This window comes from Anoplopoma fimbria, chromosome 14, assembly GCF_027596085.1.
Source record: "Anoplopoma fimbria isolate UVic2021 breed Golden Eagle Sablefish chromosome 14, Afim_UVic_2022, whole genome shotgun sequence".
In the NCBI taxonomy this organism is placed as follows: Eukaryota; Metazoa; Chordata; class Actinopteri; order Perciformes; family Anoplopomatidae; genus Anoplopoma; species Anoplopoma fimbria.
The window spans coordinates 3,877,035-3,904,239 of NC_072462.1; the positions used below are offsets into that span (position 1 = coordinate 3,877,035).

The window sequence follows — 27,205 nt, forward strand, 5'->3', positions numbered from 1 at the left end:
AGTCCTGCGTGTATGTGAGAGTTGAGAGTCAGCTGATCATAGCAGCCTGCGGAGAACAGACAGTATGAGGACACATTCTCTGAAGTAGCTGTCAGGGCTTTTAACTCAATAATATTCCAAACAATATGAAGCATTACAAGCACAAATAATCCAATTTTGGGATCAAGGTATTGATTACTAATTCATCCTCAAGAGAGAGCAAAGTTCAGCCCTGCAGAAAGAAACTTGGCTGTGCTGCAATAACAGAACTCAAGACCTGCGATAAGACTTTGTATGTGTGTGTGTGTGTGTGTGTGTGTGTGTGTGTGTGTGTGTGTGTGTGTGTGTGTGTGTGTGTGTGTGTGTGTGTGTGTGTGTGTGTGTGTGTGTGTGTTTGTGCATAGAGTCTGATGTTGCTGCAATCACATGATTGATGGAGTGAGGTATACATGTTACTTTCTCAATCCAGCTTCAAAACATTCATCAGGTCTTATCGGGCTCAACAGAAATAAAAATCGACCTCATGGGAGCAAATAAAAACAAAGATAAATGCAACTCACAAAAAAAGAAAGGTCGTCAATAACGTGTTCTTAGGTTAAATAATTACGGTCCAATCAATTAAGTCAACTGACAACAAATTAACTGGAAAAAAATACAAAGCACCAAAAACCAACTGGTTCCATAATCTCTTGTGTGAATATTTTCTAGCTTTCTTTATCTCCTTTGTTCATAAACTGAATTGCTTGTATTTTTTGACAGTCGATGGGACAAAACAAGCTGTTAAAATATTTCACCTTTTAATTTAGGAAATTAATATGAACATATTTTCCTATTTTCTGACATTTTCTGCACCAAAACCAAGGAATTAAATGAATAATTGAAAATAATTCAGTGTCAAATAATTGTTGAGTCTTGATTCATTAGAGGTGTGTTAGTTCAACAGGTCTCTGCTTAATTGCCTTATTGGTATGTCTAGCATGAAAAATAACTGTCTCATTGTTAGGAGCCTAATTTCTTGTGTGTTATTCTAAAGAGATAGTTCCACCCGAAAAATCTAAAATACATAGTTTTCCTCTGACCTTTCGTACCATTTATCAGTCTAGTTTCTGCACACAGCTGAAAAGCTTCATTATTTCAGCAGTGATATAAGCACAATTACACAAGATGTCTGCATGAGAGCAGCAGAATCACCTAGGGGTGGTCATGTGACATGTTTTTATAGATTTGCAGAGATAAAGACAAACCACATGACCGCCAAGGTCATTAATATGGCCAGAGATCCAGACTGGCAAAAAAATGTTGTTTCTCCTTACATGTGATAAAATATTACCCGAAGCCATTTTTTTTGCCAGTATTAAGTCACTGTGTGTGACTGTGAGTGACTTCCCTCAGAGTGGCTCAGTCCGGCTCCCCAGAGGCCGGCATGACAGCCTTCACTCTAATTATGGCTCTGCTCTGTTTCTGCGTTCTACATAAGAAATGATGGTTCGGATGGTTCAAAGTCAAACTCGCATAGAGCAGCGTGAATAGGGAGGTCACCAGCTGCACAGAGACATCACAAGCAGAACAATTTGGGTTTCCGCCTCTTGTCTGACATCAAAAACATGTTATATACCGTATTTCTATGTGCAAAGAAAAATTAACAGTGTTACTGTGTTAGAAATTTAGAGAACTGTTAGAGCTTTCATATAATCAGAAAAAAAAGCACAGGGAATAAAAGTAATTAGCACAAGCAGAAAGCTGATATCCCGGGAAAGGTCATCATATTTTGTGAAAACACTTTCTACTCTGATAAGTGTTGAAAAATAAAACACACTTGGTTCATGAGCATGTGAACAGTTAAAGCTATTCTGTGGAGTTTTTTAAATAAATGTTATGTTGTTAAACATTAAAAATGATGTGTAGGGTTATGGTCAAACATAATGAAAGTGCTTCCTCATAAAACATATTTATTGTATAAATATTTTAAATTGTGCAATGTTTACCATTGTGCTTCTTCTTTGTTGTTGTCAATTGCAACGTTTTTTTGGCGCGTTACAGCCACTGACTGTTGGTCAGCACAATAGCATGAAACTGGCAGGAGAACTGTCTATTACTTCCTCGTACATTGGGTCCGTCAACAAATATTATAAGTTCGAAAATACATTCGAAAAGCAAAAAAAAGCAGCACAACCGCAATCTGCCTTATACAGACTGAATGCAAACAATGCCACTTGATTGATTGATCGGAATGTAACGTTAAATAATCCAACAACAACTGTGATGATTTTTAAAGAACTTGGCCAGGGAGAAAGAGACACTGTGTTCTAACAGCGAGCGCTACATAACGTCATGTCAACGTCAATTTTTGCAAATTTTGACGGACCTATTGTGCATGTGCAAGACCCACTGGTAAAAACATTGCTCCATAGCATTCCCAGTGGTCAAAAACTCCAAAGGATCCCTTTAAATCCCAAACTACTTGAATGCTGATGAGACTACTGCTCAGCCATTTACAAACCACATAATGCACAGACCAGTTGTCAGAATCATTTTTGGGCCGTCAGCCAGTCTGTCAACACAGCAGAGCAAAAAAGTTCAACGCAGACTCAATTTTTGCTGCAAGCTTTTTGTGTTGTACTATCAAAGACATGCAAGCACACACGTGGTAGATTACTTTGTAATTTGAATCATTGCCTCACTATCGTCACACAAAAGATAGAATGACTGTCGTCATGATAACTTCCCGGAGTCAGAGTATTATAAATTGTGATTTTGTGTTTTGTATTTGAGTTTTGGGTGTCTGATACACTTTAAAACTAATGGATCTGTCACTCAAACTGCACTTACTAGATCATATTTCATGTCAACGGTACCTGAAACAACACGCACCAAACTCACAGCCTCTTGCATAAAAAAAAAACAGGTCTTACAATCACTTAAATAAGCTAAATACGAAAAAGTATAAAGCCACCTTGGGATGTTAAAAAACCATAACGTCACACAACCTTTCTCCCTTATGCAGATTAGGTTGGTGCAAAGTGCTGCTGTCCTGATGATGGTCCAACACTGTGGCTTAATAAAAGTGTCAGATAATGTCCTCTATAGATTAAAGGTTACTGCATCATTTTTTGAACATCTCTTCAAATTGGTGCATGATGGAATTAAAACTGAAATTGTGAATAGATAAAAAAACGAAAATACATGTCCACATTCTTGTATGGAGCTGACTCACTTAAATGCCTGCTCCACTTCGCTCTGTGAAAGCTGAGCAGAGGAAGAGGAGATCAGAGGTGACATGGGTGGGCGTTTCATGCTATTCATTGATAGTGAAAAAAATCTTCAATATTGAGTGTTTTGAATGAGCTGGAGGAAAAAAAAATTGTTTCATCCATTCCAACTGTTTTTCTTGGCAAATTCTTGTCAGAAGCAGTCCTGTTTCTTAAGCAATTAGGTCACTTGAACGGTATTTAAAAGTTCTATATATGATACTCAGATCATTAATAAATCAGCAAACAACTATTGACTATGTAAAGGTAAAGATGTGTAATGTCTATCTGATCAGAAAATGAAATTGCTCTCAATCTGAGTAAATTGTAATCCAATCTTCTCTGTGCTTTGTTAACGTAGCAGAACCGGTAATGTTGGAGCATATGACTAGCTAGCCGCTAACAACCGATAACCTCACTGAGGTTGTTGTTGGGGACACATAGCACACACCCTCCGGTTCCCCCCTCAGGAAAACACTGTTAGCACCGTTGGCGTTGTTTGCGCTGTTAGCACCGTTAGCTGCAAGCAGCCGGCTGAGCTGTCTCCATGTTGACGGCCATCTGAATTTCACATTTAGCACCTTTATGATAACCTGCTGCAGAAGGCTAGGTTCCTTAAAACTGAAGCTTGAGTGACGAACAATTGGCAAACAGGTCCACCTTAAACAGTCCAGAAATCCACCGTTAAACATAACTATTAGTACTTCCTTTGACTATAATTATAGAGATGAAGCAGATAAGATTCTGATCTTTCATGTCACCAAGGCACCAGATCCTTGGCCAACTTTTTTATCAATCAGTACAAACATAAACACCAATTAAGCAAAACAGAGCCACAACAAGATGGCTTCACCCTTAATGACCTATTTGAAAGTGAAACCCAAAATGAGGCTGGTCCATGAAAACAATAACTGATTCAGAGCTTCTTTGCGAGTGAAAAGTGGAGTTTGAGAAGAGGACATGCCATCTCAGACATCACTGATGCACATTAACATCCTGAAGAAATAATCTCCTCAGTGATACGAGGATAAAAGTTTTGATTTTCACAAAAGAATCTGAAGATCGACGGAGATTTTTTAAATTACTAATCATTAACTGGTCGGGATTTAAGCAGTGAGCTTGCAAAGGAAACCATTACTGAGAAATCTAAAACTAGCTTTTAACGTTTTCAATAAATGAATCAATCCAGCTGGGATTCAGACAGATTGAGACCATTCTTCACTTTGATGTATTGCAAATGCCACAAATCCTACTTAGCACATGAAAGAGGAGCATAAACCTCAGAACAGAGAGGAGCAAGATGGGGGAAGAGGGGAGGGGGGTGACACTATCAACATTATATAAGCAGTGTCCTCCCCTTTCAATGTCATTTCAATGGCACATGATTTTTAGGAGGGTGAAAACTGAACATCCAGTTCAAAGCCTTGTGATGAACGATGACTAGTCTGACTCAAACATGCACCAACAGGCCGTTTCAGAACAACACGGGAACGGTGCCATCGCTTACCTCCAGAAATGAAATGCGTGCAGCGGGCTGCACGGACTGCAGGGGCTAGTGGGAGTGGGGCTCAAGCTTCGGGGAGTCAGGCTGTAAGTTAAATGGAGTGGAGTGAATAGTTGTATTTTATCACACACAGGACAGAACCCCCCCAAACACACACACACACACACACACAAAGCTCTGACGCATGCCCACATGAAGACAGCAGCATCATGAAGAGTAATGATTCCTGTCAGATGAACCAAAATTGTGTTTAAAGAACAGGTTCCCAAGGTATTTGTCTGGTTCTGCAATGTTTGTTTGACATTGGGGATGCTTCAATTCGGAGTAAAATCAAAGAAGACGTGCTAAAAAGCTTCAGATTATAAAGAGAGTTACAGATTAACCTAATTCACACACTGAATGCTTGTAATAAGGTTAAATATATCTAAATATATGTCAAAAAGACTTTCAGTTTAATATGTGATGTCATCGATTGAGCTCTTTTTCAGCTGAGCAGTGGCACTGCAGAGCATAAGGTCACATAGAGGTGAGTAACTTTTACTGCAGATGCAGACCATAATACACTTTTTAAAGGATAAATCTGGGGATTTTTCTATATTTCTCTTATTTTTAAGACATTCCCTGAAAAGACCAAACCAAACTACGAATGTATCCTACTAACAAGTATTGTTTATGTATCCAAAGGCTGATATGTTATATGCCTTTGTGCCATAGAACTCCATAACAGTTAAAAAACACATCAATGAACCTCACTGTTGCATTTGGAGACATGTTCCTTCATTAAGTTGAACATGGACAATGTAGTTTATGTTGAGTCAACTCTTTATGCATCATCCTGCAGCAGTAAATATTCAAGAGCACAACAAACGTGGATTAATTGGCTGATTAAAATAGTCCAAGACAGATGCCTTCTTTCCTACTTTTTGGAGTAATATTACAGTTGCGTGCTGTTTGTAGGAAATGAGTTTGAAAATATACAAAAACATAAAGATAGCAGTAGGAACCAATGGGCTTGGGGGTGAGAACCACAGACAAGGAGGTCAGAAAGTATTGAGAGACGGACTAACATGCTGTTGGTTTTTGGTCTTTTCATGGGATTTGTTGACAATATTCTTATATATGTATAAAATCTGCATAGAAATAATGGTTTTAAAGCTAATTAAACGTAGTCCCTCATCAGTCCAATGGTGCGCTCTCAATTTCAAATTGTAAAGGGAACCATGACAAATACCTTGTTGACCTAAATAAATAAATCATCAACGCAGACAAATGACTGAGGCTTTGATAAAAGGGGAAGCCTGCCGTGTAAACACACAGCGATTCACATCCAACAGACACTCATCATAGGTGTGTTATGACTGTGTGTGTGTGTGTGTGTGTGTGTGTGTGTGTTTCCCTTCGTATGCACTGTGTGAATGTAAGTGTGTCACGCCAGCAAAGAAAGCATGTTGTGCAGTTGCGGCACTCCTCTGCATGACACGTTATCTGTCTGTCCATCACACACACACACACACACACACACACACACACACACACACACACACACACACACACACACACACACACACACACACACACACACACACACACACACACACACACACACACACACACACACACACATATACACACACACACACACACACATAAGAGCATGAAAACATGAATGCATGAACACGCATACACACACACACAAACAGAAGGAAGCCTCTGTTGCGTAGCAGTGAAGGACTTGACATTAGACTTCCTGCTGCAGATGCTGCTGCTGCTGCTGCTGCTGCTGCTGCTGCTGCTGCTGCTGATGCTAATGCTATTGCTGCACAAGCAACAGTGAAAGACAGCAACAGATATGACACAGAGATGAAGCTACAGACTGCAGGGGAGCTGCCTCCCCCGGCAGGATAACGGAGGAAAAAATACTCACTCTAGCGTCAGCCCTGGAATTCTCAGCCTCTCCCGCTGGGCTTTCATGGCTGAACTGTGCTCGTTTGCTCTATTGTGGTCATGATATGCATTCACACTGGCTGCCTGCCTCCCGCCCTCCCACCACCCTGCTCTGACAAAGAGCCAGACCCAGCCACCACAGTGCGATGAGACGGATTGGTTTTCTCTCCCCCCACAAAAAAAGGGAGGGGGGTTAAAAACAGCAAAAAGGGGGCTACGGTTCTTGTTTTGGTCTTTCTGCTTCCCACCTTGAAGCTGTCAAATAAGATCCTCAGTAGCCTGCGGAGGGCATGGAGGCAGGACAATCCCCTCCCATAACACACGCCCCCTGCTCCCTCACATACGCATGCACATATCTAACCCCCCTCACCCCCACCCCCACGACCTCCTCCACCAGCTGGTGACTTGCTGCGTAGCAGAATATGAATGCAATAAATAAAATCTACACTTTTGTCCTCCCCCTTTAACACGCAGTCACCTTGACAGGATGCTAACAGAAAAGCATGCGCTGCACGATGCACTGTCGCCACCAGCACTGGGGGATGATGTCATCTTTGAAAGAGAAAAAACATAATGCACCACTACCTGTCAGTCCACGTCAGTCAAGTGTACAGCAAGACACAATGCACTCAGCTCATTTATGTACAAGCAATCACACAGATGAAAAATGAAGAAGTGCTAAAACATGCATCTTGCAGTGGATTTAGTTTTTACATTTAACCTTACAGGCAAGTGGGAGCATGAGTGTGCTTCAGTTAGAGAGGCATATGAGTGCTGGGATTGTGGAGTCAAAGCATGAAAAACTGAGTCATGAAGCCTGATGACGCAGTAGAGTTTCCTAGCCCCTGCAGGGATTTCAAAGAGATACCAGTGGCTGCTGCGTATCATTAGTAAAACCACCCATGAGGCATCTCATCCACATTTGTTGTTGCAGAAGCTGCAGTGCCAAACCATCGACATTGCGAGAAGTCAAAAAGGAATCAATGACTCGTGTCAATAAATCATGACTGTCCAAAGATAAAGTACTGCAGGACGACAGAGGGGGGGCTTACTTAGATCATTTGACAACAAAAGAAAAAATACCAAAAAATGTGAAGTGTTCACAATGAATCAGCTTCATTAACTGCGGTCTGATAATGCATTTTGTTTTAACAGGACAGAACGGACAGACAAACACTCTGCACTCACTCACTCACTCGTCCAGTACACCAATGAATTCTTTATCACTTTGAGTGTGTTTGAGGAGCAAAGAGTCACTGCACACGACACCAAACACTGCATTAACCCCGGGACTAGGAGAGGAGACAACTCAACACTCAACTTAAGACTACATCCATATTAATACGTTTTCGTTTTAAAACTCAGAACTTTTGCTACATTCACCCCCATAACCACATTACTACGGTGTTTCCGGACCCCTAAAAAGGTGACTTTTGAAAAACACATTTGAAAACTGCGGGATTGCTTTTTTTAGTTTGCAAAGGCAGAAAATAAGACTTTTTAAAAAGATGTCGCAGGCGACCACAATCAATTCCTGATTGGGTCAACAGTCCCTGATTCGTCACAACCCTATCAAGTGACCTGTTTTCATGAAAAATAACAATTAAAAAAAACTCAGCCTTGACTACCAGCGGTGGATTAAACTGTTGAGCAGTTACATTCTGCCTACATGCGAAGGAGTGAAGCCATTATTCAAGTGATTTGTGATAATTATTGAGTCGAGCAATGTTATCAACTTTTGGTGAAGGCAGGTGAATAACCAAGGTCTTCATGGCTACAGTACACAACTGCAACTGTACCTGAGCTGTGGAGAGCTTTCTGCGACTCACAGCACAGAGCTTCTATTGTTCTGCCTGAATTCATTTGAAATCAGTTCTACCTTCATGAGAAGAGAAGCACACCCACATCAGACTCTCAGAGACTGCAGGCTGACGGATTTTTAGTTCCACAGAAAGGGACTCAGAAATTTGCAAATCACTAAACACCTTTTGATTGACAGTAAGTATTATATGCACCACATTTACACCTTTTAATTAATGCCACAGTTATTGTCTTGAGCTGCTGCAAAACGTTGTCATTATGAAAACACATACTGCAGGAGATGATGATGCAACTATTGCAAACATCTCTGTAAAAACAAGGATAAATAATACTTGTTATCATTGGGGACTGGAGAAATGCATGTTCTGTTCATTGTGGAGCAGCAACCTCTTATCTTCAAGAGTTTGGAACCACAGGGGCTGAACTACAGTTTGTTTCGTTAATGCATAAAGAGTGTTTTCCATCTTTTGGGAAAGAAAAATATTCAGATTTTTCGATGATTGAATAATCTTGCAGACAATTACAGACTTGTGGCCAACAATGCCGAATAGAAATTATTGAAACACAATCTTTAGTGCTTTAATTCAACTTGTATTAAGCCATTTATGGCCACTAGGGGGCAGTGCAACAGGATCCAAAACAACAAAGTGTGGGCTGCAAAACCAAAACAATAAAGTGAAAGTGAAAAAGCTCTGTGGAGCTGAAAGGAACTGCTGAGTCGGGTGATTATTATCCTACAGGCAACACTTCCCCCCCTGAGCATCATGTTGGCTACATTCTTGACATGCTTTTGTAAACGGACACGCATAAACACAACGGGCAATATTATATATGAGTGCACCTTGAGTTGCCAATTTATTTTATTGGACCCGGCACAAGACTCCCAGTTATTAAGGTCAGCTTATAAATAGGTTCAAGTCATCACAGAGCCAGAATGAATCGCATTAAAAACAACTCCACTGATGACATAATCTTAAAAAGATGCAACCCAACTCTCTTGTGGTTGTGGGCATCTCCCATAAGATGTAAAGAGTTTGTGGAGAAGGCTGTCACACTGAGACAAACACTGAGCCGACATGGATGCAGAGTTTGAAGAGTTAAGTTCTTTTTCCTTTTCTTTTTGTGATTAGAACATTCGTATATGTCGAGAACACCAACTCCACCATGTTCCCTGCTCATCTCCTACACCTGTCACATTATCATTCTCCCCCCACCAGCCTGTCTGACACATTGAAATCATGCACATGAGCGACACAGCAGTTATAGATTAAATCCATAAAACCAATCTAGAGAAGCAAATCTTTGCAAAAAACGGGTGCTCACTTCCTTTTCCAGCGTGACAAATTAGGGTAAGCCATTTAAATTAACAGCAGTTATGATGAATTTGAAGCAGTTATCACAACTTTGTGGTACTGAAACTCCATTACTATGGTTACCAAGGTCACTAGAGACTCAGGCGGTCTAAATATAAACCCTGTGCAGTTGGTGATCTCACTGCAGCCCGTTAGTAATTGCTCACCTCTATTACGCCGGGTGCCCCCTCTGGTGAGGTGCCAGCACGGTGTCAAAGGTACATCTTTTTCTCCAGCCATGAAATATATCAAACTACAGCAAAATCGATATCCGGGTTTATTACACCTTCACCTTGCTCAAAACATGTATCTCATCATCTTTAATATACGGTGGCCCTGAGAGCTCAAACATACACAAAGACACACAACAATTGATTTAAAAAATACATCTTCACCAGTTTGGAAATATTGAAACATAAACCTAATTTCTATGGTCTCGTACATGAAGACCTCTGCATTTAACCCATCCTAATCACTGAGGAGCAGTGGGCTGCCGTAAAGCACTAAGGGAGCCACTTGGGGTTTAGTGTCTTGCTCAAGGACACTTCCACAGGCGACCAGGCAGAGCTGGAAAAAGGCGAGGACGTCCTGCTCTGAAGAAAATCAATTTGATGTCACATGCCCATCATTTGGAAAAATCTCTGCAGGAAGCTCACAACACAACGGAAGCGGTTTCCATGGGACACTAAAAAGTGTAGCACACACTTACTGTTGGCATTTTCTGGATGATGAACTTATTGTGTGCCCATGATTACGATATTATAATAATAATAATTAAGGCAAAAGGATAACACTTAGTTAATAATAACTTCATCATGTGTTCAAAATGTTAACATAAGTACACATTTTTAGGTCATTTTCCAACAGCAGGTTTCAATACGTGCTGCATGTCCCAGCAGTGTGCATCGTTTTTTAGTGTCCCCTGGAACAACTAACAAAATCAAGACAAAAATAAAGTTGCTTGTAGTAACTTTACAGTGCCATGAGCTCGACCGTATTAATAAACCTATTTAACAGATTTCTGACCGATCAGCCTGATGGTTGTTTTAGTTCATTGTACACATCCTCTCTTTCTTCTTGACAAAATAGACCATTATACAAAAACACATATTCATGAGTATGCATTTCACTCTGCTTTCCATATTGTGTCAGAATAAATGCAAATCCATCCACTATTTGATCCTGAGAGCAACAAACTAATTCAAATGTCAAGTAGATCATATTTAACAAGCAATACTTGGAGAAAAATAAGGAAATTATTCTAATAGATTATTTTTTTTGTCAGTTCCCTCCTTTTGTATTCAAACAAATGCCAGTCAAATAGGTGAATGCTGAAGAATTATAATAAACATGTCCTGTCCTGGATCCATTTTGGAGAGAAATCTTTTAAAGTAGTGGGTTTAAAGCTCCCCAGAGACCCACTGTTTGTCCATCTTTCAAGATATAATAAAATATATATTTATTGAACATACTGCAGGCAGCTGCCAGAAATACCAACCAATAGAAAAAGTTTTCAAAGGAATCATTCAATCCATTTGTTCAAGATTCATCTATGGTGTCTTTGTTCATTTCACTTATTGTATGTATTTTTCATTTATGTATATTTTCCATATTTAACAAATGCCATTTGAGAATTCAAACTAAATAGAATTCTGCTTATTGTGATGCTGATTTACATAATTTTACAGCCAAGAACATTTGCATGGATAAATGGGATTAATTGAGACCCTTCAACTGGAGAGCCCACTCATGCATGACCATGAGTACACAAAGTCATAGACTCTGAATCTAAATATGATGCGACCGTCATCAATTTTCATTCAGAGAATAAACTAGACGAGTCCCAATATGATCTGCATTAATGATGCATATTAGAGTAAAATATTTTTATTTGGGTAGTGTTCTCTGAGAAACAACTAGCAACAAAATTGTGATTATTTAATGTAATCTTTGCTATTTTATTTATATCCTGCAGCCCTATTATGGAATACTGTGATTCATGTTAATCACATTAGCATATTGCTGATTTCTCTGACAGAGAAAATGTTGAAACTCATGGAGAATAGCTTCTCAAGCAAATGTTTTCATCTGCTGTATAACTTAAAATAGTTTTGCACAACTTGTATTAATATATATAGGAGCCCCAAACATATGTGTACTGAAATAATAAATGTCCTCACATCTTTTTGTTGCTCAGTCTAGGGCGACAATAGTCCCATGTGGCCAAAGATGAATATAGGACGATAAGAAAATGGCTGTTTTAGAAACTGCAAGGAGCACAAACAAGTTTTTGAACTTCTATGAATTTCAACAGTTTCAATATCTAAGATATGCATATGAAGTGTAGAAAATGTTTCATATGGAAAACATTTAATAAAACCACTTTTAGCGATTTTCCTAATTTCTTTTAAAAAATCCAGACTTTGACCATTGATAAAAGTGAGATTTTTCATGTGGACTAAATATGTCATATATGTACTGTTGACAACTGGATACTAAGGTGGAATTGAAAGCAGATGTTTATGTGTGACAAACATCTGGGTACTCACAAACTGCCTCTTCTAGGAAGACTCAGCTCTTTCTGTAAATGAGAAGAAAAGAGTTATAAGTACAAAAATGTAAAACTAACACATCTGTTATCCTCATGTGCACTCCACAAACACTGACAAAAGAAAGTGACTTTACACATCATATAACATTTAACAAGGTTACTTTGTCAATTATCAATAAAATAATGTAAAACATTGCGGTCGTTATTTATTGTAACTAGACTGATGTTACAAGTGTTTTTCCTGTCTGTTGTTTGTTTTTTTTTACCCCCCAAAAAATAATCAATCAACAATGATAAAAAAAAAAACTGGTAAATTTGCCAGAATCATGAACGCTGTCATTGTACCAGATCTGATGGAAACAGCATATACTTTACGGCTGGGACTATATGGAGAAAAACAAATATCACACCAAATACCCCGAGATCGATATTGTGAAGATATTGTAGGCTTGATTATTGGTGCTTTTAGTAAATATTTACACAATGAGATTACTGATAAATAACCATTAGTAGTGCTTAAAGGCATAAGAACGATAAAGCAGCTATAACAGTCTGGTAAGTTAATCACTTTACTGTAATGCAGCCTTTAGAACCAGGAAAGACAACACTGATCCTACATTACGATATCCAAAATCTAAGATGAAGATCACAATATTGATATAATATAGATATTTTTCCCAGCTTTACCCACATATTTGTGTTTTTTTCATTTATATAAATAACAAGCAGCAAGCCTGTTCTAGAAAATAGTATAATTGTAGCTCCAGAAACACCAACAATCAATGAAGGACACTCAAACTAAATCAAAATTCACAGACAAAAATAAACAAAGAGAAAATGAAGGAGGAGATTGATGTTCTATTAAAAAATATCCTGCTTCTGCTGCAGCTGCATCTTTACAGCCTGACACACAGCCACTTTATGGAAAGAACAGATCCCAGAGCAGGTGTTAAACTATCTCATCTCATCCCAGAGAACTGGACCAGAAGTTTAAAGAAAGTAACTAGAAGGACAGACCCAGTTCCAAAGAATGAAACCTGACGTGTGCATGTTTATCTTCTTTTATTGCATTAAAGACAATACTGTATATGTTGCTGAAGTAAACTGTAGAAGGTGGAATTAAAGGTCAGGGTTTTAAGGGTGCACTGAAGCAAAAACTAAAGCACCAACAATGCCCTCATTGATTTCTTGAGGGATTATACGCTCTCACAAGGTTCTTACTAAAAAGGATAACACTGTGTTGTTCAGCTCCTTCACAGAAAGTTTAATGACAAACTTAATTAAAAACACACCAAAGAACATATTTTCTCTAAAAGCTGTCAGGAACGAATAACTAAAACACGTCGTTCCACAACTGCTGCTGCAGCATCTGTTGATCTGTCAGTGCAGCGTGAAAAACCCTGAAAGAATTCACACCGACATCAGGCACAGTGACAGACGAGCACACCGTGTACGGATCATTTCATCACCCTTAGATTTAACACAAGTGTTTGTTTAATTACAGTAGTTTCTTGTTAAGAATCGGGTTGTTTTATCGGCCTCACGACATTATCCAAAAGCCCTCCAGCTCTGATTATTTTCTAATCTCTCTTTTCTGGCTCTGCTCTCCTGTTGTAAAAAAAAAAAAAAAAAAAAAAAAAAAAAAAAAAAAGAGAGCACTGATAAATAACCAGGCTTCGGATCAGTTTTATGTTGTGACTACAAATCCCACTGATTTCACTGTCTATCAACAACCTGATAAGGGCGATGTCCTTTGAGTAGATGTGTGTATTGGCTGCTCCAGTCAGCAGAAACAGTGCTAAAGCCTCGCTCTCCCTTTGCTATCAATTAGGGCTTAATGTCTGGCGTCCCCTGCTGCCGACTGAAGACCAAGGGCAGAGCGTTTCCTTGGGAGACATGACCACAGCTCGCACAACACTAATTACCAGCAGGGAATGACTTACAGTTGTGGGATATCCACCAATCACAGCACACCAATTAAGAGGATGAAGTGTACAAAATAACGTCAATTTGTTGGATAATAAACCGATTTATGAAAAGAACAAATATAATTATGGGAGAACAATTCACCCCTCTGGATGATCCTACATAGAGTGGAATAAATGTCTCGCAATGACTTGCTTATTTATGCATTTGATGCTTGATACGTTGTTGACAGCTTTCTGAGTAAGCAAAGAACGTGCAGAGAAAGCCGGATATTACTGACAGCGAGCGCGTTCTAAGTGTATTATGTGACTTGGTTTTAATGAAACAGAGTGGGGAGACACATGCAAAGTTTGGGTTAGTCTTTTTCCCACAAAGTTAGGTATTCTAGTATAAATAAAACAGCCCTGGTCCAACCAAATAAATGCACTCATTCCAGCAAAACAACACCACAAACAACAGACTATTAGAAATGATTATGCAGAACCATAATACCAGAAAGTCTGAGCTTATAGATCTTCCCCAAAACCAAAAAGGAATAATAACGCTAGTTAACAACATTACAGCCAACTACTGTACCTGCCACTCAAATCCCCAAACTCATTAAATCAATTTAAGATACTATTTCTCGACATTTTTAAAATGTATTAACATTTTGTAATTGCCTCTTGTAGCTTTCATTGTTACTGGCCGAGTCCACCATTCCCACATGGGATTCAAAATGCCTTCACATGCACGAGGGATTCACAGATGACTAATGCATGCAACAGAGTTCCCACTCTCTTCTAGATTTATCTTTCCAGGACATTTCTTTCGTGATGATATAGCTGGTTATACAGACAGGGATACACTAATATGTTCCACTCTGTGGAAATTGGATTTAAAAGACGTGTAGTTTATGGCTTTAACTTATCTATGAAATCATCTGTTACATGCTTAGAAATTATGACAAATCTACCATAAAGCACCTGCAGATGTACAGCACATGAAGCTACTGCTACAAAAGTTCATGTCATGGTCCATTTTAATGTAACAATGCAGCATTGCGTTTGAAGAGACAGCGCTAGCAGAGTACACAGTATTTAGCTAGTGTTCTGGGCTCGTATTCATCGTTTTGTTCATTCATTCATTATTATCTCCAACTCTCTGAACAATGATTGGCACACATTTGAAACCATTTCTCCTGATCAGAGTTGAATCACAAACCTTAAACCTTTGCAGGCAATACAAGCTAGCAACTTTAGCAACCAAACATTATTCAACAGTCGAGAAAAAAAAAGTGTGGAAGAAATAAACATAATGCAAAGTCATCAAACCTGCAAATTAAACACTCTAACTTCAAAGACTACTATTTAAATGGTAATATGATCCTGAGCATAATTTAGCTGTTGTTTCAGATGAAAATGTAATCCGTTTTGGAAATCTCTGATAAAAAGACTAGTAATTCATTCTTAGCTGAAGGAATAAAAGGGAATGTTGACGTACATTTCAAAGACATTTCAATTGTCTGCTTTCAATAACTGGAAAACAGTTCCTCAGGTTCTCCAGGAAACGTGAGAACCCTGATGTGATGCAGCATTACTCTTTTGATTTTTATCTCATTGAGCTTCTCTATCTCTCTCCTAACGGCATATTATTGTGAAATAAACATTTCCTACTGCTGACTAGTTCCACAAGGAGGATTTAAAGGCTGTGATGTTTCCTTCCATGGTGGTTAACCTGGGCAGCATTCACTGACATTGTGGAAACATGTTTCTTTTCTCCTCTTTTTATCAGTGAGTGGACTTCTTCTTCACCTCTTGCTTCATAATCCCTGACAGATATTTCTCTTCATGTCTTCAGAGTGGAGCCTGAGCCGAGTGTCAATGTCTCGGTCAAACAGCGTTCCTGACTCGCTGCTGCAATATAAACAGCAACCAGACCACGCAGGACAAATGTATTCAATGAGAGCCCTGTCGTGGGAACTATAGGTGCAGTATTCTTCCTGCATACCCATTGTGTAAATTTACAAAAATGCTTTTATTAACAATTTTAGATCTGTGCCTTTTTGATCTCTTTAAATAGTAATATAAATGCAGTGTTGTAAACATCATGTATACGTTTTGGGTTATTTAATAGGATTATTGTAGGTTCAACATTTTCTCAAAAGGATTCTAAGATTTAATAACAGATTAAAACAAAATACAAGTTAAGTCTCTAATTAGGATCTAGTGTTATTTTTTGTTGCATTTTTCAATTAAATCCTTAGTCTAAAGGTTATTGTTTACAGATGATCTAGCAAGCCTTGAGGCAACTAAATTTTTATGACATCCAAGATTGAAATAATAGCTCCCCTGTGTGTCAGCATAATGCTTAACATAAATATAAGTATTTCCATTACATGTTATGATCCTTAAGAGGTTTGAAAGCTGTCAAACTGGCAACACAAACAGAGTAATTGCATGAAAACCTTTCATCTTTGGAGGTTGTCCGTGAGGAGAACAAACCGGTGATGAAGGTAAACCTTGTATGTTTAATCATTGTTTAATCCAGTAATCTTATCAGCGCTGCAGAGATAACCATTCTGACAAGAGGAACCTGAGATGGTTCATTGTTCCCTGGGGGTAAATGTCAATAACTGGCTTCTAGCAACAACATTTCATCTCCACGGCGCCACATCAAAGCTGCAGTATTGCTCTTGTGAAAAGGCCTATGTGTAATGGTTCATTAATTATTCCCTTTGATTTATTTTGGATTTTCCTACATCTCAAGATCAAAAGTGTGCTCGGTTTTACGGAGGTTTGCTGCTGACTGCGGACTGTATATTTGATGACATGAAGACATGTCATCAAATAAACACCTAGCATGACTTCAGAGTACCAGAGGGTCCTCTGATCATTTAGGACCACTGAGCAGATCTACTTAACTAACATGTAGTCAGAAGCTCCACTGATTCAGAATTTGCAAACCTCATACATCACTTAGCAAATGTCTACCTCGAGCTACATGTGATTTTGACAGCGAGAAAGGAATGAGTTCTAAAACCCTAAATGCACTTCCGGTTCCCTTATCTTTAAGAAAGTTTAAGAGGTTTTAAAATAGGTCAGTCAATACCGCTGAATTTTGAAGCTTTTACGTGTAGCTAGACTCAAATAGTTATGGTTTCCTTTGGCTGAAATAAGACTTAAATGCCTGGGATTTTTGTTGATTAATACTTGACTAAAAACAGGGTGAAGTGGACTTAATATGATAAAAACTAACTGGATATTTGACACATGACGTTGACTAAGTCTAAATAAAAACAATTGCTGACAAAATGAACACTAGATCCTAATTAGAGACTTAACACAAAATTGAATGTTAGCTTCATCTAATCTCAATGCTGCTTCAAAGTCATAGATCTCAAGTGTGTCTGGAGATTTGGAGAGGTCGAGTCGATCAATAAAGCTCGTTATCTGCTCCCAACACATGTGTAGTAAAGGAATTACACAGAGTGCATGAGAAAAACGGATTGAAGATTATCTCAAGAGTGCACTCATTGACCTCAAGTAGAAAAACAAACATTTACAAAACAGCCAATGGATGAATTTGGATCATGTAAGCAGCTGACTTCTATTAACCATGACAACTACATCAGTAGATCCAAAACTACTGTCAGTCTGAAGTAATATTTCCCACCATTATAACCAGCTCCATCTGAAAGATATTGATTTCTGAGCCAGCAGGGGGAGATTCAACAGCACAGCACACATACAGTATTAGGAGGCTTTACTCATTGAATCTGTTGGCATCCTCTCATTTATCCTCGTAGCAAGATGTTAGGTGTCATAAATGCTTAATCCACTGACTCATCCAATGTTGTAAAAGAGGGAAACGATTCATTTCCAGGCTGGCAGGGAGCATAATGTGCTGTTAATTTGATGATCTCTCATTTTTAATGCGGAGCTCCTCTTAATGTCACGATAATGGACTCTTAAAGATTAAATAAATGAATGAAGATGTACTGTAACGGCAACTGTCATCAGTCTAACTTCCTCTAATAACTACAGGTTAGAAGTATTTTCTATCATCTATCAGAGATGTCAGTTGGCAGCTGGCCCGGTTTCATTCATCATCAATATGCATCGAACACGAGCTGCTACAGTTAAAGTGCTTCACAGGCTTCATCGAACAAGAAGTATGGAACTATAAAGCAGGAATATCTGTCTGTACGTGTGCATGTGTCGACAATCTGATCTACTTCACACTTGGTGGTGTATTATTGGGCACCCAAGGGAGTGTTTTTTGTCAGATTTGGTGCAATTCAGACAAGCGACACTTTCAATATTAACAAAACCTGTGAATTAATAAGCAAACAGCGCTCTGATCGACAGCAGAGGCGGAGCTTCAGGACTCTAAAGCGGGCCGTTGACTTTTGCAACAGGATGCTGGACTCTTCTTTACTTCCCTGGATTCAACAGGAGCCAACTGGAAGTATTGAACTGTTGTGACCGTGAGTTTTTCCCCCTTGATAAGACTCGATACTAACATACAACGCTAATAACGTTACCACTATCAAAATACCTCAGATAACTGTACCCATGCTCTACTTTATAACTGCTGTGAATGTATCAAAACATAGCAACCAATATGGCTTTTTGAAAATGATAATTTAGTGAGTCAACTCTGAATCTGTAAACGAAAGGTTCACCGTCAGGTTAATATAAAAGTATAAGGTTTTCCTCTGAGGTTTAGATGCACAGGCTCAATGGGACTTGAAAAAAAGCCTTTAAAAAGTCCTAGCTCCGGGGTCCATGGTACTTTAATGAGTAAAAGTACACAGATGAGTATACAGTTGAGTTGCATTTTTTTTACGTTTTCAACAGCCACTGCAGTAGTTTTGACAAAGGAGTTGCCAAAATGTGTTGTTTAATACTGTTGGATTAAATATATACACATTCTGTTCATCTGTGTTTGCACATTTCATTGCTGTTTGCTAATTGCCATTGGTTGTTAAGTAAGTCCTGTTTGTCAAAATGCCAAATGCATACTTTTCCATGTATATTAACGACTGGCATTTGCATCCAACTGATGTCTTCACTTCACTCACTTGTGCGTCTGCTGATGTTCCAAAGGAGCAAATGCAAATGACAGAAGTGATGTACTAACTCAGACGACAGAAGGACTGAACAGCTGGAGACGACAAGAGACTAGAAACCATTAAAAGACGTCTGTCCAGTTGGAACAGAAGGTACTGTGAGGACATCAGAAAAACTCCAGTGACGGGTACGACTGTCTAGTCTCTGACGAGTTGTATATTGGCAAGTTAATTTGTAGGTGCTTTCAAAACCACTAAAAAGGACTAACGGAACCTGATAAGTCTTATTTTTGTCCTGCATGCAAAATATTCTTCTTTTTTTGACACATTTCACCAAGTAACAGATTGGCATTCATCCATTACTAGGAAGGCCAGGAAGAAGTTCCTTATCTCCTTGTCAAATTACAGTTCCCCTACTGACAATGCCATTGTAAGAATATGGCACATAGACAATATTTAACGTGTCAGGACGATAATAAACTGAAGTAGATATAGAGCTTGTTAGAAGCCGACGTGTAAACAGATAAACATTCTTAATACAACTTTAATCTGCTAGAAGAGCAAACAAGAGGTAGCTCCCAGGATCCACACCAGAGGCTGCTATTGTACATAGTTTTACACACCATTACCAACAGTTTTGTGTACTCCAGTTTTTATTGGTAACTCATCAATATGTTTGGCTGCTATAAGCATCTGCATTGTACTCCATCAACCTTCATTTCCCAGTGATGACGGACATTCTTCTTTTTTGATTATCCTTCCTCAAGGAGAACTTTTATCTTTTAATCTGACCCCTTTTACAGCATCAATGAAGTGCGGTCGGAGCTGAAAGACACTCTGTTTTGCACAAGGACACTTCAGCAGAGAGGCTGCTCACCTTTGGCTTAAAAGAAAGGTCGTCCTATTCACTTGTTCCTCCCAGATGAGAGCCTTTCTCTTGTGCTTTAGTAAAGTTTTGTCATCACATTTGCACACAAAAAAACATTTCAATGACTCTCTCTTGGGAATATTTTTGTTTCCTTACAGTGATGTTAATATGAACAGGCTTTATGGGCCGGGCTTAAAAAAAGTGATAAACATGTGCAAGTAGAAGGCCTTTCTTGTGCTGCACCATCAGGTTTTGTCAGTCGGGCCGTATCTCAGCAGCTGGCTCACACCACTTCACACAAACGGCTCTTTGGAGGAACACAATGTCACTGCACTCGTCTGGATAGCTAAAAAAATTTTTTTATTATTATTATGGAGGCAGTGTTGGATGTCTGAAGAACAGTAAAGCTCACAATGCAATGCAGTAGCTTCTGACAGGCTGCTCCTAATTAAGATGAAGGCCACGCTATAGGCATCATTAAAATCTATATAAAACCTACAAATTTCATATAACGAGGAAACATGGCGGCTATAAGGCCTCTAAAAAAAAAAAAAAAAAAAAAAAAAGACTATGAACCTAGTGAGACTAGAGACACAACCATAAAGAAAAACAATATAAAGGGAATTACAACAGAGGTGCCTGTTACACTTAAAAGTCAAATACCTTCATACTTGTGATGGATACACATTTGAAGATACATATTTGGACGGTTGATTTGTCAAATCAGTCAAGAAAATGCTTGCCTGCAAATACTTTGCATCAAAACTGTTCACACCAGCAGCAATGCAAATTTGTGACAATTGCAGCACTTTTTCAATAAAAGGTTGAAATAGATTGGAGCAGGCAGAAAATCAACCAGGATCCTATTGACCCAGAGCAGTGTTTGGCAGTCTGTTTGAGGTAAACTGTTGTATAGCCTAAGATACTGTTAGCTTTTTTAATTTAATTTCTTTAAGTGAAATGCTCCCTCTGGTGAACAGTAACAGTGTATATGTCTAAGGCTTTTATTGTGAAAGGCAAGAACAGAAGGACATGATTTCATCCACACTTCTTTTGTCAAGTTTGAAAGGAGTAATAAAGCTTTCCGTCTACGTTCGCACTACAGAGCCTCAGTGTACTCTAGAGTGTATGTTTTAAATATGTCCGTTACAAACAATGTGATTGGTTGATGCCTTTTTTGGCAGTGCAAAAACTCAAGAAAATCAACCTTGCTCTGGAAAAAATGAAAATGAAATTTCTTTACCACATAATTTCAAAAAAAGTTTCAAAAACCAGTTCAAAAAAGCATGGAAAAAGCATTCAGACCTATCTTACATTTTGTGATATAAAAACTACTTTTAGAGATAAATAATTACTATAGGGCATCACATGAATCCGTCAATTCTTCACTCACTTTTATTTATGACAATTAAAAAATATAAGTAAATCAAGTGAAACTAGGAATCAACATTCTACATATTTACAAACACAAGAAGATCATATATTCAAGTCAAGTCTCAAATCATCCAGACGAGCAAAAACAAAAGCTGCTGACAAGCCGACAGACATTCATACTGAACTGATCTGACACTTTAGCTGAGCAATTTATTTAGAGAACTCATTAACTGATCTGATACCAGGAAGCAATGATTCTCCTGCGTATTGTTAGTTAGTCTGCTGTTGTTTTTTCCGACAAGTCTGAAAATAAATTCTGCACACTGTTAAATTCATTAGGCGTCAACACGAATACTGAAGCTTTGTCTTCTGGTTCTTCGTGATCGAGGATCAAGTCACAGGTTTGACATTTTCTTACTTGGAGCTCACAAAATTCTCTCTCACATGCAGCATTTTTTACAGTAACACAAACGTGCAAGTTCCAGTGAACGCAATTAATGGTTGTTAATTAATGTGGATATCTTCTCTACATTTTTCATATCTTTGTAAATGTTGCTTTACTCAATCTCATAATGCAAAAAAGTCAACACATTGTGAAAATAAATACTTACGATGTGGTGCCGTTAAATCAATACTTCGACATCGTGGGAATTGTACGTTTGTTTACTTTCTTGTCTGTTAAATAACAGGAATCAGCCAATGACCCTAACCCTAACCCAATGTTTTATTGTACCGATTCAGACAAGCAAAATTATTACCAATCTATTTTTAAGACCATCAAGTTTGACTGAGACTGGTTGTTCCTCTCGCGACATTTAAACTTTTGCAAGCTTATTTATTTCTGAACAAATGGGAAGCAGTAAGTCACCTAACCCTAACCCTAACGAGACTAATTTAATGTAGAAATATGTCATCATCCCTCGACAACATTCCCTTGAAGCCAAAAGCACCGACACCCTCTCCACTATAAAATAATCCAATTCACACCATCCACTCAGCGTAAACAAGGTCTGACTCGGATGATGTCATCCCTTCCTGTCCTGAGAATGAATGGGGAAACTGTGCAGCCTGACTGACTAACTTCCTCGTTTCCTTTTGAATGTGAAAGTTGGAGCGCTGCAGCAGCCGAATCACAGGAGCGTCCGTTGTGTTTGGTTTGAGTTGCGTGTTAGGAAACATAAAGGGGTCTTGTGAGGGAGGAGAGAGGGAGGAGAGAGGGAGCACGGGAGGAGGCGGAGTCCAACAAAGGAAAAGAAAGATTAGGGCAAATGTGCACAAAATTACAGTTTGGAAGCTTTTGATGAACGCAATTATGAGAAAAAGTTATTGGTTTCTTCAGAGAAATCCATTAAAAATAATTCAAAGAGCATAAATTAAATGTCAGAATTTCTCTTATTTTCAAAAAGATTCATAATCAAAATGGAACATATTGACTGTGAACATGAAAGTTAAATGTGTCCATGGTTTGCTCGACAGCTAAATAAATAAAACATCACAAAGAAAACTAACCTTTGTTTATAATGAAATGAATGTTAGTGCATAAATCAGTTTCATTAGTGCAGCATAATTAAAACTAAATGACACCTACAATGGATCACAGGAAGTTTGTGATTCTAAACACATGCAGCAGCTTGAGCTGAATTAAAGAAAAGGTTTCCTGCAAGTGGCCCCCCCACCAGAGACAGCTACATTATGAATCCAATTAACGCTTTACTGTCACACCTACTGCAGTGGATATGATTAATGTCTGAAACTGATTTGACACATGGAGGAAAAATAAGAGAAATTTTGTATTTTAGAACACTCTGTCCTCTCTTTCCACCTGCGTTTATATCTCACGTTACGGCAGAGTGATAGCAGGAATCATTTGATTAAGTGCATCGTTCGTTAGGATTGTTACTCTTAAAGCTCAATCAGGATTTCTCACAGCAAATGCAAAATGTATCATCATAAAAAAGTAAGAAAGCCCTGCATCGATCCAGCTCCATCAGTACACATCTCTCATTCCTCCTGCCGACAGCTAACACAAATGAAATGTGACAAACGATTCTACGTTGTTTAAAAAGTAACAGTGCTTGGACACGAAACCACAAGTGGAAAAACATTTGCAGACTCTTCTCATCATCCTCTTTAGTGCATCTACCGTTCTGCCAAGAGATTCTCTCACATGAAGCACAAATCAACAGCAGAACCAGAGTGTTGCTCCGTCTGTACTGCCAAGTGTTAACACACCAAAAAAGGTCTCAAAGTCCTGACTGTGTTCTGCTAAAAGAGCATCACGAGCCACGGATGCACACCGTACGGCACAAAGTCACCCACACACACACACACACACACACACACACACACACACACACACACACACACACACACACACACACACACACACACACACACACACACACACACACACACACACACACACACACACACACACACACACACACACACACACACAGTACATTTGCTTGCCTACCTGTAGCCCCCGTCTCCTCAGAATGCTGGACTCGTCCATGGTACAGAGCCCCCCGACTTATCATGCCTCCCTACCGGCGCATAGCCATGCTGCACTGCCTAGCTCCAGCCTCCCGCTCTCTCTCCCTACCTCCCACCCTCTCTCTCTCTCTCTCTCTCTCTCTCCCTCCCCTCCCTCCCTCGGGCTAAATCTGATCTTAGCAGCTGCTAAACACTTCCATCAGAACTTATCTGATTGGAAGGAGCCAGTCAGCTGACACCTCCTCTTGTTCCTCTCCTCTGTAACTTCAGGAGAGATGGAGCGAGAGAGAGAGTGAGAGAGGGAGAAGATAGGCAGTTCTAATTTAGCGTAGCGACGGGTGGGGGTGAGTGGGTGGGGTAGCGGGGACAAATGCCCCAAGACTCATTTCTCTGTGCAGCCACGCTCGTTGGGCACCCTGGACGACCATGAAAATGAGAGGAAATCCTTCCAAGCATTGTTCTGCTGCAGCCGTCAAACAATGACTCCGGCATCCTGTCTGCTGCAGCACGAACGGCTAACCCGCCTCACCGGTCTTATTTGCAATCAACGAAGTCACATGACGACCACAAAATACACACCTGAAGGTTAAAGAAGCAAGGAGGGGAGGGGAAATAATAAAGCCAGGCATGCTGTTTAAGTGAAAAATATCCCTACCCAAGACCTTTTCAAACCTGCTGTGAAAATGTCACGCAAACTGCTGCGGGGCCAATTTATAAGTAGGAGAAAAAGAAAAAAGAAGCTTCCATGACCCCCAGAAACAACCCAACACTGAGTCATTATCATGCCGGAATCAACCGCACTCCCACTGCACAGCCTGGTTCTGCACACAACTGCATGTCCTGTGTCAATTTTCCAACAATTTCACGCTCTGAGATGAGTTTTTTTGAGGGCGAGTGACCGCAGATCTTCACCCTCACTAACTCGATGTCCCCACACCCTTTTATGAATTACAACGATTTGGGAAAATAAGTTGTTTCCGATGACATGCTTGCCAATTTCAATCCTGCAAATTTCGCATTCTGTTTCGGTCTGTGTTTTTTCTTTGCCCCCCCCCTTCATTCAGTCTCTTTTTTTTTCCCACCCTCTCTCACTCATTTCCATTCACTGTGGTTCTGCTCTGTGAATATTAAGTGGGCCCTTCCATTCTCCTCATCTCTAGCCAAGCTCAAATGATTTCTCTTAGAGAGAGAGAGAGAGAAAGAGAGAGAGAGAGAGTGTGTGGCTCAGAAAAAATGACAGCTTCTCACTGCTGCACTGGCTGGTGGAGGAGATGCATGGGACCGTCAGACAGGTGACCAGCGCATCAACTTTTCTCATTTTGGAAGAAACCTGTGCAGCAGAGAGCTGATGGAGTGTTGCGCTGGCTGGTGCGACAGTCATTTGTGCAGATAAGAAAAGCCGAGAGTAGACGGCTCAGGTCTGCGCTCTCGTAATCAGGCTGTATTTTTTATTTATTTGAATAAAGCCCTTTAGACCCTCAGACGAGGAGGATTACAGTAGTCAACTTTCTTTTTCAGCTTGAACAATGCTCTCCAGATTACCTGAGAGAATTAAAGAACCCTGTAATGTTTCAACAGTCAGGTCTCGAGTCAGCGCTCAGTCTGCGGCTGCTTAACAGAACAATTAAGTCAATTCCAAATTGGACTGACAATGAAGATGTTAAGCTGCAGGAACACAAGGGAGGGGGTCATTTGTCTTATTCAATGCGTGGAGATGAAGCGTATTTCTCTGCTGTATTAAGCGGCTGTAACAAGCACAATATCAACATGCAAACAGCAAACATCCTGAAACAATAGATCAATTAATCAGTTCATCAGATAAAGAGAAAACTATTTGGGCACACGCAACTCATTTATCAAGAGTGCACAGCCATGTTAGCAGCTCTGTGAGGCTGTGACAATGCAAGTAACATGCTTATGTGAGGGTTATAATGCTCATCTTAGCTTAGCATGTTAGCAGGCAGCAACAGTTGCTAATTAGAACTAAATGCGAAGTATGGCAGAGGCTGATATTTGCTTTTCCAGTTCTGGTCTTGTCACAGTTTGCATCTGTACCAAAGTTTTGAGAGGATTTTGAGATATTTTCACAGAACAAGCCAAAACTTTGACCTGCTTGTGGCGCTAGAGGAAAAGTCTTTATAATACTGGGCATCATCTGGGCACCATGAGTGTGTTTACAAACTATCATGGCAATCAATCCAAAAGTTGTTGAGATATTTCAGCGACATTGCCAGGCCACTAGCACGACAACGTATCCTCACACAACGGTTCATATGGAATCTATCGAAATCGTTCTCCTTAGTTTTTTTGTCCGTTTTTCTATGAAAGCCATCAACTCGTGTCAGTTTCAACTCGTTACATGCATACGGTCTTTTCAAAATAAACCTTTGTCTTCACAGGAAACTCTGTCGTTCTGGAGTTTTTTTGAAAAACTAAAAACTGTTTTAATAACAACAATAATAATTAATTTTGTTTGGCCTTCTAGTCTCATTGCGAAAAATAAATATTGATAATAACTTGAATGAAATATAGCAGATGAATAGAGAAGCTTTTAGAGGAAAAACACACAAAGTGACGCCGCTGTGAGCCGGGTTCAGGGCAGCTATAGAGACAGACTGTTTGTGCCGGTGGCCTTGTAGCACAGCTCACAGAATAGCCTCAAGGGAAAAGTCCAGGGGTTGCCCATGAGTCATTTCCTCCCGGCAGGTGGGCGGCTGAGGTTGCTTCCTCTGCCTTTGGAGAAAAAAGGGAGAGCTGCCACTGAAAGCATGCGGCGAGCGCTGATTGAGTGACCCAAAGCCTCCGCTCCGCCTGAGCTTATCAGACCTAGAGGCGACCTGCAGATTGTGAGGCCCGGCAGAGGAGGAACACGGGCCTGTGAGGAAAGAAAGAATCAATTCCTCCCGTACAAAGCGGTGCAAAGAATCCATCCGACCAAAGCCAAAGGAGTGAGAATATGCAGCCACGATAAAAAACGACCTCCAATACGGACGAGGCGATTCTTTGACCTTGACAACAAGCACAAAAAGATAGTAACCAACCAATCACTTCCTCTCTGCTTTTTTACAATTTTCTATTAAATCGCAATC

The 27,205-nt window shown here is 39.6% G+C and overlaps 1 protein-coding gene across 1 annotated transcript in view; it reads right to left on the reverse strand.

Moving 5' to 3' along the window:
- Positions 1–27,205, reverse strand: part of mast4 (microtubule associated serine/threonine kinase family member 4) — an 88,693-nt gene that overhangs the window by 31,921 nt on the left and 29,567 nt on the right. Inside the window, 1 exon segment of the mRNA XM_054613139.1 lies at positions 12,398–12,429. Within this exon segment, the coding sequence (XP_054469114.1) occupies positions 12,398–12,429 (32 nt within the window).